This window comes from Penicillium brevicompactum (genome assembly GCF_028827555.1).
Source record: "Penicillium brevicompactum strain IBT 35665 chromosome Unknown utg000006l_segment0_segment0, whole genome shotgun sequence".
NCBI lineage: Eukaryota > Fungi > Ascomycota > Eurotiomycetes > Eurotiales > Aspergillaceae > Penicillium > Penicillium brevicompactum.
Genome location: NW_026623209.1, coordinates 3,864,565 through 3,878,702, shown reverse-complemented (window position 1 = coordinate 3,878,702; position 14,138 = coordinate 3,864,565). Strand labels below are relative to the sequence as shown.

The following is a 14,138-nucleotide window of genomic DNA, read 5'->3' as shown; positions in this document are numbered from 1 at the left end:
CGGCACTCCCTTCGCATCAACGGCTTAGGAGAAGTGGCCTGCTGCAGCACCGAAAAGCAGCAGCCATATCGTTATAGTTGCCCACACCGAAATTCCCACCCGGAAAACAGTCACCATGCATCCCAGCACCCCGAGCGTGTCGCTTGATCGAACCGAACCCAGTCTCACGCCGGAGGGTATCAAGAGAAGCCCCACCTCACATACACATGAAAGCGACCGGTCCCCGCAACACGGTCACCAGAGATTGGTATTCGTCGACCCGGTCGCCCTTCGATACCTTGAAGAAGATTCTTCCACCGATGTGCTTCACCGACGGGCCACACTCCAGGGCTATGAGATATACATTGTTGAACAATGGGCTTGTTCTCGTGTGCACCCGACGTTCGTCATATCGACATTTACTGGTGATCTGTCGCATACCGTAATAGTGGGAGTTTTGAGTGTACCGACAAATGAGAGTACATGGTCGCCTCGTCTGCGGATGTACTTCGATGCTATGAAGCAATGCCACGCCAAAAAGAAGGAAACACCACTAGGGACAGTCATGGTCACAGACTTGGGTTCATTTCCTTCCGCTTTGAGTGTCATACCCGTCCCAGAAGGTGATATCAAGAAGCATAGAGAAGACTTCATTGTGAACGAGAACTTGAAGAGACTTGGGTGCGCTGGTCGCGCCGGACTGAAGCTCCAATCCCCGTCCGCTGCCACTGAGGCGAAGTTCCACCAGCTATACCGGACCAGCGAGAGAGTTCCGCTATATGCTGCGGTGATTGAGTTAGTGAAACAATGCCAGATTGCGCTGATGGTGTTTGATAAGTTAGCACCGGAGTATGTCGACGGTCTGCTATGTGATGTGACTGAGGCTGCAATCAGCGACTGGTGGACAGACATTGGAACCGACTTGTATAATATCGAGCCAAGCGACAGCAGTCTAGGACCGACAAGTGTCGCTGCCATGTTAGGCACGTTGCTCGGAGCTCGAAACCGCCTGCATGCTTATGGAGCCCCTGTGGGGAAAGATGCATTCGACTTCTACAACCTGAAGAGGGGGATTAGCGGATTCCAAAAATCACAGAAAATGAAGCGCTCGCGAAGACTCGATCGACATACTTTAGATCGTCTGCACCGCGCCACTGCCAAAGCTGCGAACTCGGAAGGATGGACGGATGCAGTGAAATCAACCATGGCAGAACTCAGTGGGCAGGGTGGTGAGATGGTTATGGGAATGGTTCGCGGGCGCGACAAAGGTGGTATCGCTGATATCGAAACGCTCGATCTGGATACTTTTGTGCAGTGCTGCAACGGCGGAAGAGCAAAGTGGCTTTGGCTCGGTAAGCCGCGCAAGAGTGGCCATGAAGATGGTTTCTCACGTGGAACTGGATCCGACATGATGTTCACTACCGACGAACAAGGTGGATATGTCTGGACCAGCCGCAAGAAACACCAAGGAGAGGATTCAGGCCCCGAGAGATCTAGCTTGGCCCTTGACCGTCCGATGCACATAGCCGATCCATCAGTTACCGAAGAGAAAGATTATCGCAAGAAGGGTGTCAGTGGCCGGGTTTCAGATGCGCGCGCTGGGCTGGGACGCTTCAAGGATGCAGTTGGACTCCAAGGGCTTCGCTCGCACCACCATCACTCCCGCGAAAACTCCGAATTGACACATGATGCTGCCTACCGCCCCTCAATCGACAGTGACAACGATACACCGTATACGAAAGCGCGAACAGACTCCGGTTTCAGGTCTGAAACGAGGACAACAAACGAGTTTGATGAAGTCATTGAAGAAGAAAACGAGCACGAGGAGCCTTCTACTCGACTCTCTCCCATACCTGACTCCGGCGAGATCAAAGCCCCCGAGATTCATATCGAGGCGGCACCGCTTGACGATGAGCCCGATCAGACTCAGCTCAATCCATCTCTCGTGCAGCAGCCTCAGATGATTGACGAAGAATCGGACATTGAGCGTGTCATGTCTCGATCTACTGCAGCATCCACGGACCGCGAGCGCGATCGTGATGGCTCAATAAGTGGGATTGCTACGATGGCCCTACGGCGTCATCAAAGCTGTGAAGAATTCCAAGATGTTGAACGTGAGATGGAGAGGCGAGACAATGACTGCGCACGACACCTGTCATTTAGCACGGTTGAAGAAGTGGTCCTCAAATGGGAACCTGCAGGCGGGAAACCAACGATTAAGGACACTAATGATCTGGAAGAGGCCATCGCCCAAGAAGACATGCTCTCATCCGAAGGCCGGATCTTCAGCTCGCGCATCCTCGAGTTGAGCCAGCACACCGCGCCATGGGTTGAGCGACAAGTGGACTCCGTGGATGGTCTCAACCAGACATTGTACGAGAAACACGAAGAGCTCAACTCAATCTACCTGGAACGATTCTCCGAATACCAGCGCCTGCGCGAACGCTCCAGCGATATTCTCATGGACGAAGGCCATCAGCTGGCCGATGGAGTCAAGCGCGTTGAATTGCTCGGCGCCAAACTTGACTACGAACTGCATGTTCTCGAGTCCAAGGTCGAGGACATGGAAGCTGGACTCAGCGACTTCGATCGACACATCGTCAATGTCGAGACGAGGATCAAAACCTTGGTCAAAGGCGAAGAACAACACGATACCTCATGGACAGCATGGATAGCCCGAGCCATGGGCTTCTCGACTTGACGCTTGTAAAATAATTCCTTTTTTTCATTCTCCTGTTTTTCCTTATCCACCATATTGTACATATTCAGACAGATTGGCAATTTACGCCTCCATCCACGATGATATAATCCGGAACCATCGCTTGAAAGATCCTAGTTCTCGGTAGGCCGAACCAGTCATAAAGCCGTACACCAGAACGCAGGACAGGACCACGTTTCACACTTCTATCATTCGAAGCTCTTCAATGCTCAGTCCCTTTACATGAGGCCCATGCCACCGCCCTGCTTGCCGGCGGCGGCTTCACCCTGCATCTTCTCGCTGACCTTGATGTTGACGTCGAAGAACTTGGACACGCAGCGGTCGAGGCAGACGGACTCGCCCTTGTTGAGGTCGCCTTCGCGGTAATCGGCAGGAACACACTTCTTGGTGCAGGACTCGGTCAAGCTGTGATGGAAGGAGTTAGCAAAGTCTGATACCGTGATTGAAGCCAATTGGTATATGCGATGGTCGCGTTTGAGTCGCCGCATTCCCGACGTACCGGTTGAACATGTCGGAGATCATCTCAACTTCGGTCTCAGCGGCAGCAATCTTCTCTGCCGAGGACATCTTGGGGGCACCGCCGAAAAGGAAAGACATGATGGATATAGAGATGGATGTATGGGGGTGATGTTTGATAGTACGTGAATGTATGGGGCGAGTCGGAGTTGGCTAAGGGAGAAGCTTGGGCCACCCCGTGGAAAAACTCGGTTCGGCCGCTTTTCTTCTTCTTCTTCCTCTTCTTCCTCTCATTCTGTTATGCATTCAATTCGACGTGCTTCATTTCATGGCTTAGGCCTTCAATGGTAAGAACTTGCTTTTACTTTTTGTTTCTTCCTACCTCCTTTTTACATGATGATATATCCCCGCATTAGAACCGCTACAGTGACTGTCCTTCGGGACAATGAACTTACTGGATTATAACTGACACAAGCTTCTCGCTTCAATTTTTGAAATTTCATTGCCTATTGTTTGAACATGGCTAACCTGAAATCTCAGTGCAGGAACAGGAATACGATCCGCTTCACGCGTCCCAACACAGTTCACTCGACTAACACAGCCGATCCGAAAGAGTAGCTCAGCATCGCCCGCAAAGGCCCTGCAGGAGCGAGTGCAGCAGATCAAAGATGCCTGCGCAGACCCATACCCTCGTCTCGCAGTGGACACACGCACAGTGAGCTGCGCCGAGGTCCGCTCACGGTATAGTGAGCTCGCCGACAATGAGACAGTAGAAGACACAGTCGTCGTCTCCGGTAGGTTCTGCCTGGCCTTTTCAATGCCCGTGTACTTAGATTCGTAGGAAGGATACGTACCTATAGACTCGCGGGAAGCAAATTGATCTTCTTCGATATCGTGCAAGACGGCCATAAACTCCAAGTGATGTGCAACAAGCGCCAATTGGAGAGTATTCAACCGGCAGAGTTCAAGAAGTTCTATCGTCTTCTCCGTCGCGGCGATGCCTACTGTATGTCCTCCGGTTCGACCTTGACTGTCGCCCGCTAAACGCTATAGCTATAACTGGTAAACCGCACCGCACCGGTCGAGGTGAGCTCACGATCGACGTGAGTGAGTTGCCGCAGCTGCTGTCGCCATGTCTGCATGATGTCCCCGTTGACGCGCACACAACTGAGGACAAGACCTCGCCATATCCTCGCCATGTTCAATTTCTGGCGGACCCTGCGACTGCGGATATTATTCGGGCTCGCTCGGCTATCACGCAGTATCTGCGCCAGTTCCTGGTCGATAAGAGCTTCATGGAAGTCAACACACCTATCGTTGGTTCTGTAGCGGGCGGTGCGATCGCTCGTCCGTTCTATACTACTGCCACCGAGTTCTCGGATCGTCAGCTGTCGCTGAGAATCGCTCCAGAGCTGTGGCTCAAGAGGCTCGTTGTCGGTGGATTTGACAAGGTGTTTGAGATTGGGCCCTCGTTCCGGAATGAAGGTGCGCAGACAAATAGAGACGCGAGGTGATCAAGCTGACAACCAAGCAGGCCTAGACAAAACCCACAACGCCGAGTTCACAACCTGTGAATTCTACCAGGCGTATGCCAACCTCGAGAATCTCATGAGCATGACCGAAGACTTCCTCTCCGGGATAGTCGCCCATATCCGCACCATGAACGAGAGCAAGGGCACTCTCAATCCCACCACCGCAAACTTCACGGCCCCATTCCGCCGAATCGACTTTATTCTCGGGATCGAGCAAGGCATAGGCCGTAAACTGCCGGACCTTGAAGTGCCCGGTGCCCTCAACGAAGTCCTCGCCATTTTCACCGACCTCTCCCTTTCCCTCCCCAGTAACCCAACCCTCCCACGCCTCCTCGACGAACTGTGCAGCATCTACGTCGAACCACTTTGCAAGGACCCGACCTTCATCATAAACCCACCTGAAAGCCTCTCCCCACTCTCCAAATCCTTTATCCACCCGGAAACCAACCAGCGCGTCGCTGCCCGCGGCGAGCTCTTCATCGAAGGCAGGGAACTTGTGAACATGTACGAAGAAGAGAACTCACCTTTCGACCAACGTCGCAAATTCGAGGACCAGTTGCGATTCAGCAAGGATGCCGGTGAGCCTGGTGAGATTGACGAGAGTTATCTCGAAGCGCTGGAGTGGGGGCTACCCTCTACCGGTGGATGGGGCTGTGGTATCGACCGTCTCTGTATGCTGCTGACGGGCGCTAAGCGCATTAGCGATGTGTTGCCGTTTGGCAATCTGAGGGCTGTGACGAGACGCTCTAGTGAATGAGTGGGATGATTGTAATTGTACGATAGGCTGGAATTGAATAAGATATGTAATTTCCAAGGTTATCATTGGACATGCACTTTATATCCCTGCATGATGTAGTATGAAGTGGCATAAGTAGCATGCAGTATGGAATAGCATGTAGGCTAGTTGAGTTGCATTTTATAGATAGCGCCGCCGCTAAGCGATAAAGTCGAAGCGGGGAAATTTGATTTCTACTTCTTCCATGATGGATACCAATACGGCTACCGTGGCTCAGGCTGTGACTGTGAGTCTACAAGAGCTTGTTGATGGTGAGAGTGGCTCAGAATGCAGGAGAGGTTAGAGACTCATGTTGATTTTGACAGGAACGGTCTCCTTTGATACCCTGACCGAGGCTTTCGGACCGGAGTCCCTGGGCATTATCGTCGTGAAAGACTTGCCTCAGACATTCACAGAGCTACGTGCCAAGGTTCTTTCGAATTCCTCGTACCTAGCAGCGCTGTCAGATGCGGAGTTGGGTAAATCTTCACATCTCCACACATATCCCCAAAGCTGCACCACTAACCTCCTTCAGAGTCCCTCACCGTTCCAGAATCCAAATACCTGGTCGGCTGGTCTTGTGGCAAGGAAACCCTAAAATCAGGTCACTTTGATACGCTCAAAGGCTCTTACTACGTGAATTGCGCCTTCTACCAGGATCCCTCGCTGGACAGTGCTCCAGCCGATGGGTTCCCGGACCTGCCCCAGTATACCGCGCCAAATGTCTGGCCCTCCGAGGCTAAATTACCCGAATTCAGGGGTAGCGTAGAGGCCCTCTGTGGCTTGATCATCGATACCGCCGCATTGGTTGCCAAGGCCTGTGATCGCTACGCCGAGGCCAACATCGCAGACTACAAGCCAGGTTATCTGCACCATGTCGTCACGACAAGTCTGACCACCAAGGCCAGACTACTGCACTACTTCCCCGGCACTGAGGAGCAGGCTGATAGCGCCAGCGACGACGACTGGTGTGCTACGCATCTCGACCACGGTTGTCTAACGGGTCTGACATCGGCCATGTTCCTCGACGAAGCCGCCTCCCCTCCCAGCATTTCAGCTACGAGTAGTGTTCTCCCCGAGCTTCCCCGCTCCCCTGACCCTTCGGCCGGTCTGTATATTCGATCTCGCACAGATGAGATCGTCAAGGTCAATATTCCTAAAGATTGTCTTGCTTTCCAGACCGGTGAGGCCTTGCAGCTCATCACACGCGGCAAGTTCATGGCCGTGCCGCACTTTGTGAAGGGAGCCAAGGCTAGTCCTGGCCAAGAGATTGCGCGGAATACCCTGGCGGTGTTCACCCAGCCGAATCTGGCGGAGGAGGTGCAGCCCGGATTGACTTTTGCGGAATTCGCAAGAGGCGTGGTGCAGAAGAACTATTGAGATTAGCTTTTACTATGAATTGAGGTTGTTTTACACTTTTCTAAAGTGCTGGAAACGGGCAATGACCTTTTCGTCCAACCAAAAATCCGGAGGCAAAAAAAGGGAAAAAGGATTGCCACTGTGCAACTCCCGTTCAACCCCATACTCCATACTCTCTGCACTCCACCGCACCAGATTCCGATTAAAGAAATCAAGGAACAAAGTGACGCGCTTCTCCAAACTCAATGTACGCTCGGAACAAACTTCGGTATGGACTCAGCTGCTAGTTTTTGTCTCGTCCAATAAGCATCGATCGGTATACTGGTCTTCCGAGGCATGAAGCCGAAACCGCAGGATCTGCCCCAATCAGACGGCAGCAAAGCAACACTCTATTATCAGACAGGCCTTGCCCCTATGTGGAGGCCCTCCGCATTACCCCATGGTTTTAGACTCAAGATGATCTCTGCGTGCCGATCATCACCGGAAACATCATCCTCGCCCACCATGATCGTCTTATATGCGTCTACGGACGGACGGAGATGTCTATCGTTCCACTATGCGCGGGTCTAGCACTTTTTGAGTTACTCTCATATTCGTTCCAGCTTGCCCAATGGCTTGATTTTGGGGTCTCCCCGCATACTCCTATGGTTTCCCCAGTTTAGTCTACCCAGCTCCAACTGCGCTCGAGGAACCGCGTTCCGCGCATTGCTAGCTATGTCACTTCTGTGCGGAACGCGGTCTATATAAACCGCTCCCAGTTCGCTGCTGTTTTGAGCTCTTCAGCTGTCTGGACTTACTGTTCTACTGCCATTGCGCCTGTCTCTAATTTACATTTCATACCACTCCAGCTTCTCCATTCTTCAATCTATACCCCACAATGTCTGTCGAGGAAGGAATTAGTGTCAAAGACACTCACAACACCAATTCATCCGACTCCACAGACGACTACAATACAGGCCACTTTGGTCCCCTCGCTCACGTCAACACTGCCTCAAGTCGCTACCCTGCTTTCGGCGGTGACCTTCAACCCGGTCTGTATCGCGTGCCGAAAGATCGCAAGCTTGCCAATCCTGCTCCGCTGGGTCTGTGCGGCTTTGCTTTGACAACCTTTATTCTGGGATGTATCAATATGCAAGTTCGCGGCGTGACTGAGCCGAACATTGTGGTTGGGCCTGCTCTGGCTTATGGTGGACTGGTGCAGCTCTGCGCTGGAATGTGGTATGTTGCGACTCAACCGGCTTATTTTGGCTTTCGCTAATGCATTTGTAGGGAAATGGCTGTTGGAAACACCTTTGGAGCTACAGTACTTTCTTCCTACGGTGGTTTCTGGATGTCTCTTGCTATCACATTTATTCCGGGTGGTTTTAACATCATGGGCGCATTGGAGAAGGCGGATAATGGTGAACCGACTATGTTCTACAATTCATTCGCGCTATACCTATTCGTATGTCTTTGCTTGGTCAAAACAAACAAGCAGCGCTAACAAAATTTCTTCAGGGCTGGTTCATCTTCACCACGCTGATCACCTTGCTCACCCTCAAGTCGACCGTGGCATTCTTCTCCCTCTTCTTATTTGTCGATATCGCCATCCTGCTGCTTGCTCTTGGATACCTCCTTCAAACAGACACCGGAATGCCGAACGAGAAATTGCTCAAGGCTGGTGGTCTCTTTGCGATACTGGGGGCTTTCTTAGCTTGGTATAATGCTTTCGCTGGTATTGCTGATAACAGCAACAGCTTCTTTTTGCCCCCTGTGGTACACTTCCCTTGGTCGGAGAAGAAGCGCTCTTCTCGCAAGCACGCCGGTGAGGGTGAAGTTTGAGATTGTGGCTTTGGCCTTGATGATATGGTGATGGTTTTATTTGTAATGAACCCCATGTACGAAGCATGTGGAATGGACATGACTATGAATATAATAACTTGGAATGAATCAATTGGAATACCCCTGGATGGGATCAATTCAATGAGAAGTTGGTAATAGAGCCTTTCTATGATCTCTAGGGTTGACTTGAGCTTTGGGAAGAAGACATCGTAATAATAACTTGTCTGAATCGATAATAAGATAATAACGTAAACGACAATAGTAAAAGAAAATAGCCAAAACATCCTCCAGAACGCCCAGGGGTATCGTCGATATGCCGCTAAAAGGTAAGAAAGCAAAGGCACATCAAAACATGAACACAAATCAAGAATAATCTTCGTCCTCGCTATCGCTCTTGATCGCTCGCGCAAGCTCCAGCTCACCCATCCCAAACGCAGCATTATCATCCGTCATTTCACTATCCTCATTCGAAGTCTCATCAGGTAAACCTCCAATAGCGGAACTCACCATCTTGCTAATTGAAGCAACTCTCGCAAATCCACTCGCAGAGCTATCAGATCGATTCTTGGCTCCATGCGGCCGACCAGCAGAAGAAGGAATCCCGGCAATCTTTCGAAGCTTCGCACTGCCTTCTCCTTGGACGATTTTGATCAACGCTTGCCATCGCTCAGGAGATTCGCGTTGTGACGCTGAGATCCCGCACTCGATTCCATTGATTTCGGTCACGCCTAGCGTTTCAACGCGGTTGTCGCCCCAGAACCATGTATTTCCTTCCGGCATGCGTACATCCACTTGTTCGGAGAAGTTTCGGCCTTCCATGACACTTGCTAGATCGTAGCCGAATGTGTGTGAGCCGAACATGAGCTCAGCTGCGAGAGGCTCGTAGCAGCGACCGATAACGTGGTGCGGAGAGATATTGCAGGTTTTTCCTTCGGCCATGCGATACCACGGGCCGTAGTCGCTCATTCCTACTTGTCGGAAGGTCGCGGTTGCTTCCTCGCTGGTCAGCGGGGTTGGGTCGATCTTCGCGAACGGTCCCCCGTGTGCACCGCGGTTGGGATTTGTGGTGAACATTTTACCAGTCAGCAAAGCCGTGTAATGTTCAGCAAGCTGCTCGTCCTCGGTGTTATCGATGCAGTCGGTGAGATTGAGCGTGATACCCTCGATGACCATTACGTCCGTCACTTTGCTAGCACCGGTGGCCTTGTGCACGTTATATCGATAGCCTTGTGGCTTCAGGCGAATTGTATCGTGCACGGCTAGGAGCTCGGCGCCGATGAAGATACCTTTGCACGAAATGCTGAGCGAGGGGTGCTCTGCGCCAGTGGCCCATTGACCCTTGGCGTGGAACTTGTGCACTAGACTCCAGGAGGACATGATGGTCAAGGCATTCTCAATTGAAGGATGGACGTCCATCCGCTTGAGACCACCGAGGAAGTTTCGCCACGAGTTGAAAGGCTTGATGCTGCGCAGAGGGACATATGAATATTGACGGGAGAAAGACTTGTCGTCGCCCAGTGGGTCTGGTAGAGTCTCAACACGGAACCCAGAGTAGCTCAGCCCCTGTACGGTAACGGGGCTTTCAATGATGTGGACCATGTGGACTTCGTCGTTGGGAGTCTGAGTGACCACGCCTGCGCGCCACTGAGGGGGGCCATGCCATTTCTGATCATTGCCGAAGATTTCAAGCATACCAGTCTGGGGATTGGGCATGAGTTCCCCATCGTCTAAGCCGGACCACACCCACAGAACAATCTCACCGCGCCGAGGGACGTAGGCGGGGTCGATGAGTAATTTCATGAAGTAGTCCGAGAGAGCCTCGTGGGTGAGATACCAGTCCATATTGGAACGTTGGGTGATGGCTTCGTCGACTTGGCCTTTTTCCTTCAACTTCATTACTAGGATCTTCCAGTAGTCAGGGCCTTCTTCATCAGCAGGGAGGCGCGAATCCACAGCTGATCGTGTATCAGTAAACAAAGTACACTCGGATCAAGATGAGCTCGGCTTACCTGGCTGCTCGATTGGATCTGCCTTGATTGTTTTGAAGGGCCTGCCCGGTTTCCGACCAGGCACTGCACCTGCACGAGAAGACATGGATTGGCAAGGAGGGCATGCACAAGTATCCTTCGTCCCGCGCACTAAGGCAAGAAAATGTTCGAGGAATGCTTTTTGTGATGGGAAGAACCTGCCACTAGGATGACCAAACAAAGCTGGGTTGCGCTATATGCATGTCAGTCAAAGGCCGAATTGAGAAAGCTAAGGGAATCCTACCTGTCGGGGATTCTTGGTGTTGGCTTTGTCAAACAGACAGTATCCTTCAGGAAGCTTGTCTAGAATGTAACTTGCGCCTTTTTTGTGTCAGTGAAAGTCCATACACTTAAAGCCAATACGAGATGAATCATTTGCCCAAGATACAAGAGCACAAAGTAAGAGACCCCCGGAGGCGAACTGGACATGCAACAAATGATATACATAAAAACCTCGAGCCGAGCTTGATCAATTCAAACAGCAGCAAAGTAGATGAGATTACCAGGTCTCCGGCTCAATCAAGCTTACCTTCTTCCAGAGAATCCATCTCCTTGAGCCAATTCGTGGCTAGCTTCTCGCGCCAACCTCGGTCACTGCGTTCAGCATATGGGAGGCCTGCGGGCCACGTGTTCATATCCCCATCACTGACAAAGCTGTCAATGGGAATGACGACCATATCAGGGTCATCACCTTCGCTGGAAGACATGTTTGTCTCCCCCGCCTGGAAAGCCCAGGACGATCAGAAGACAAAGAAATTGGGCAATTCTGAGGTGTACACAGCGTAAGCAGAGGTAGCACCAGGTGAATCCCTGGGACAAACAAACGCGTGAAAGCAAGGGAGCAAAAGTAAAGAACGAGAGGCTCAAGGTGTTGTTGATGATGCCCGCGGGCACTATGGAGCCCATACTTTTCTCCAGTTGCTTATCGATAATGTGGCAGTATGTTGGGCGGTCAGTGGGTTTACTCCGCTTTAGGAAGGACCTCGCTTCACTACAACGCGGTAGATAGATTATAGCACATATTATAAAGTACAGAGCATAGGGACCAAACTGCAGTCTTCCAATGGTATCAAGATGGGGTTTTGCACTTAGTTCTTAGAGAACCAGAAACCAAGAAAATCATCAAGCACACTTTTTGCAAGAAAAGACCATTTCACATCCAATGTCCAGTTGAATACTTCACTTTACTGCCAAACTAAATGGTCAGTCGTATCCTCGTTCATCTCTTTGTGTGTAGAGTACAGAGTCAAAAGTTCACACAGGGCCAATGCCAGCCCTATTGGTTGAGGTATATCAATTAGGTACTTAGGAAAAGCTAAACCCTCACAAACGCTACAGATCATTCAATCATTAGTACAAAGTTCACCGCCCACTTTGAGATATTGGAGTAACTTACTAGCGTCAATCTGTTTGATGTTCGGCAAGGCCAGACGCACTTTGTTGCGATAAAGAGCTGGCGCGTTCATTTGAAGGGGATTTCCCTCGAAGTAAACAGTCTCCAACTTCTCTTTATCCTTCAGCTCGCGCTCGACCTCATCGAAGCTAGCGAGCTTGTTATTGGATCCCCATAATTCCTCGAGGTTCTTTAATGAAGAGAGGTGTTCCAGATTGGTGACCTGGTTGTTGGAGAAATCGAGTACGCGCAAAGACTCATTCGACTCCAATCCAGAGAGATCGGTTATGGCGTTGTGAGAAAGGTAGAGCTCCTCGAGATTGGGAAGTTTAGAGACACCGCTGATCTTGGTGAGACGGTTGGACTGGATGGAGATGATGCGTAGGTTGGAGAGACTGTCCAGATTCTGGGAAATGTCAGTTTCTCGTTCCTGGTTTGAGTACTCATGGTTGGGTCAGGATGCGGACCTTCATCTCCACGATCTTGTTCTTTCCAAGCCAGAGCTCCTCCAGCGCGCTGAGATGCTCCAAGTTTTCGATTTCCTATTTGAAATCTCATTAGAACTTGCCTTCATACATCAACAGCATTTGTGTTCACTTACTCGAATCTTGTTCGCACCTAGTTCCAAGTTCTTGATCAAAGTCAACTCCTCCAAGCCTTCGATGGTGGAGATCTTGTTCTGAACGAAGAACAACTCGGTGAGTTTCTTCAGATGCGAGATATTCTTGATATGCTTGATCTTGTTGAAGCTTAAATCTAAGCTTGTCAGGTTCTGGAAGTCCTCCAGACCCTTGATGTGGGAAATGAGGTTATCGTAGAGATCGAGCTCAGTCAGGGTTTCGGCGATATTAGGCGGGAATGCGATGCGCGATATTTGATTCTGGCGCATGCATAGTCTCTAATATAGGAAACGCGTCAGCCAACTGCACATCACGACAATACGTTGTTGTATTGCCTTTGAGAGAGAGAGAAAAAGTGACATCACACGACCTCCGCTCTCTCCCTCCAGAAGCAGGGCGGACACGATGTAGGGAAGCTGCTAATTACCTCGAGCTTAGTGAAGCGCTCCAATTTGAGAGCGGGGATCGACGATATCCGACAATGCACGATGTCAATATCCTAACAACGGAGTGATTAGCAATCCGAGCGCAACACCAGCCTCAGCGTTCAACCGCGAGGTCGAAGCTACATACCTTTGCCTCGACATCTTCATCCGCCAACAGATCTGAGCATCCGTTAGTCCATCAGTTCACTGTTCTGCCGTGGCAGTTGTTCCTGCGGGGTGTTCGCACCTTCGTCGGCTTCAATCTCCTCCACAGGCGGGGCATCTGGGTCTGAGTAGTCGGAGTCTTCCAGAGCTTCTGGATTCGTGATGACAGCCTTTGGCTCGACCCTCATCTTGCCGTCCCAGCCCTCCGAGTTCTTCATGATGTCGGCCAGCGTGACGGTGTGGGATGTTTGGAGGTTGCGGGCGGTGGGTGTAATTGATTGCGGGGAGCTTGCGATTTTTTTTTTTGGCTTATCGGAATGAAATGGGAGTAGAGGCGAATGGAGACGTCAGAGGGGAATGAATTGAGGAAGATGTGAAGGTTACAGGCACGGCGACTGAAACCCTGGTTGGGAGGAAGTTGACTACATCATTGTCTTAATGCGGACACCCGTGGACGGGATGGCCCGAGGTTCATCGCTGCTGACGCTTCTTTTGCTTCATTTTCCGTCTTTTTTATCTTTCCGACCTTTTTGTAGGTCTTTTTTCTCCGTTTTCTGGCTGGTATTAATATCTAGATTATCTGAACTTCAGACATGGTATATGACCACTCAATAAAACCACAATATGCTAGCAATTTATTATATTCTTCTAATACTCCATACATCCTTCTCAACTACTCAGTTTTGGGGCCTGCTCCACAGGGCTATGTACAGCATTGAGAGTGCTTGGTCGCCATATACATTGCAAGAATCACCAGCAACTGGGGCAGTGTAAAGGGGATTATTAGACACTGCTCACTAGAAAAATTTATACTGCATGACGGACTCGACCAGAGAGGTAGCGCAGAATGCATACTCATCTGTAGAG

General features: G+C 50.8%; 7 protein-coding genes across 7 annotated transcripts; 4 read left to right on the top strand and 3 right to left on the bottom strand.

Annotated features, from left to right (window-relative positions):
* Positions 1-115: 115 nt before the first annotated feature.
* N7506_009668 (putative Sin3 complex subunit (Stb2)) lies at positions 116-2,680 on the top strand (the record flags this gene model as incomplete). Its single annotated transcript, XM_056958961.1, has 1 exon — positions 116-2,680. One exon carries the CDS (start codon positions 116-118, stop codon positions 2,678-2,680), a length of 2,565 nt encoding a protein of 854 aa, XP_056808351.1.
* A 236-nt stretch (positions 2,681-2,916) lies between these two features.
* N7506_009667 (Tim10/DDP family zinc finger protein) lies at positions 2,917-3,295 on the bottom strand (the record flags this gene model as incomplete). The annotated part of the gene is made up of 2 exons (XM_056958960.1): positions 2,917-3,103; positions 3,198-3,295. 2 exons carry the CDS (start codon positions 3,293-3,295, stop codon positions 2,917-2,919), a joined length of 285 nt encoding a protein of 94 aa, XP_056808350.1.
* A 159-nt stretch (positions 3,296-3,454) lies between these two features.
* N7506_009666 (uncharacterized protein) lies at positions 3,455-5,443 on the top strand (the record flags this gene model as incomplete). The annotated part of the gene is made up of 5 exons (XM_056958959.1): positions 3,455-3,501; positions 3,695-3,948; positions 3,996-4,160; positions 4,208-4,639; positions 4,689-5,443. The coding sequence occupies 5 exons, from the start codon at positions 3,455-3,457 to the stop codon at positions 5,441-5,443; spliced, it is 1,653 nt and encodes a 550-aa protein (XP_056808349.1).
* Positions 5,444-5,669: 226 nt separating this feature from the next.
* N7506_009665 (uncharacterized protein) lies at positions 5,670-6,841 on the top strand (the record flags this gene model as incomplete). Its single annotated transcript, XM_056958958.1, has 3 exons — positions 5,670-5,733; positions 5,788-5,940; positions 5,997-6,841. 3 exons carry the CDS (start codon positions 5,670-5,672, stop codon positions 6,839-6,841), a joined length of 1,062 nt encoding a protein of 353 aa, XP_056808348.1.
* Positions 6,842-7,697: 856 nt separating this feature from the next.
* N7506_009664 (acetate uptake transporter family protein) lies at positions 7,698-8,641 on the top strand (the record flags this gene model as incomplete). Its single annotated transcript, XM_056958957.1, has 3 exons — positions 7,698-8,038; positions 8,090-8,264; positions 8,318-8,641. The coding sequence occupies 3 exons, from the start codon at positions 7,698-7,700 to the stop codon at positions 8,639-8,641; spliced, it is 840 nt and encodes a 279-aa protein (XP_056808347.1).
* A 363-nt stretch (positions 8,642-9,004) lies between these two features.
* On the bottom strand, positions 9,005-11,390 carry N7506_009663 (uncharacterized protein; the record flags this gene model as incomplete). Its single annotated transcript, XM_056958956.1, has 4 exons — positions 9,005-10,596; positions 10,651-10,861; positions 10,913-10,989; positions 11,198-11,390. Coding segments are annotated over 4 exons (2,073 nt in total), but the record flags the coding sequence as incomplete, so codon positions are not given.
* A 593-nt stretch (positions 11,391-11,983) lies between these two features.
* N7506_009662 (putative protein phosphatase PP1 regulatory subunit Sds22) lies at positions 11,984-13,489 on the bottom strand (the record flags this gene model as incomplete). Its single annotated transcript, XM_056958955.1, has 7 exons — positions 11,984-12,000; positions 12,065-12,467; positions 12,529-12,603; positions 12,663-12,959; positions 13,109-13,180; positions 13,255-13,286; positions 13,354-13,489. The coding sequence occupies 7 exons, from the start codon at positions 13,487-13,489 to the stop codon at positions 11,984-11,986; spliced, it is 1,032 nt and encodes a 343-aa protein (XP_056808345.1).
* Between the last annotated feature and the right edge of the window lie 649 nt (positions 13,490-14,138).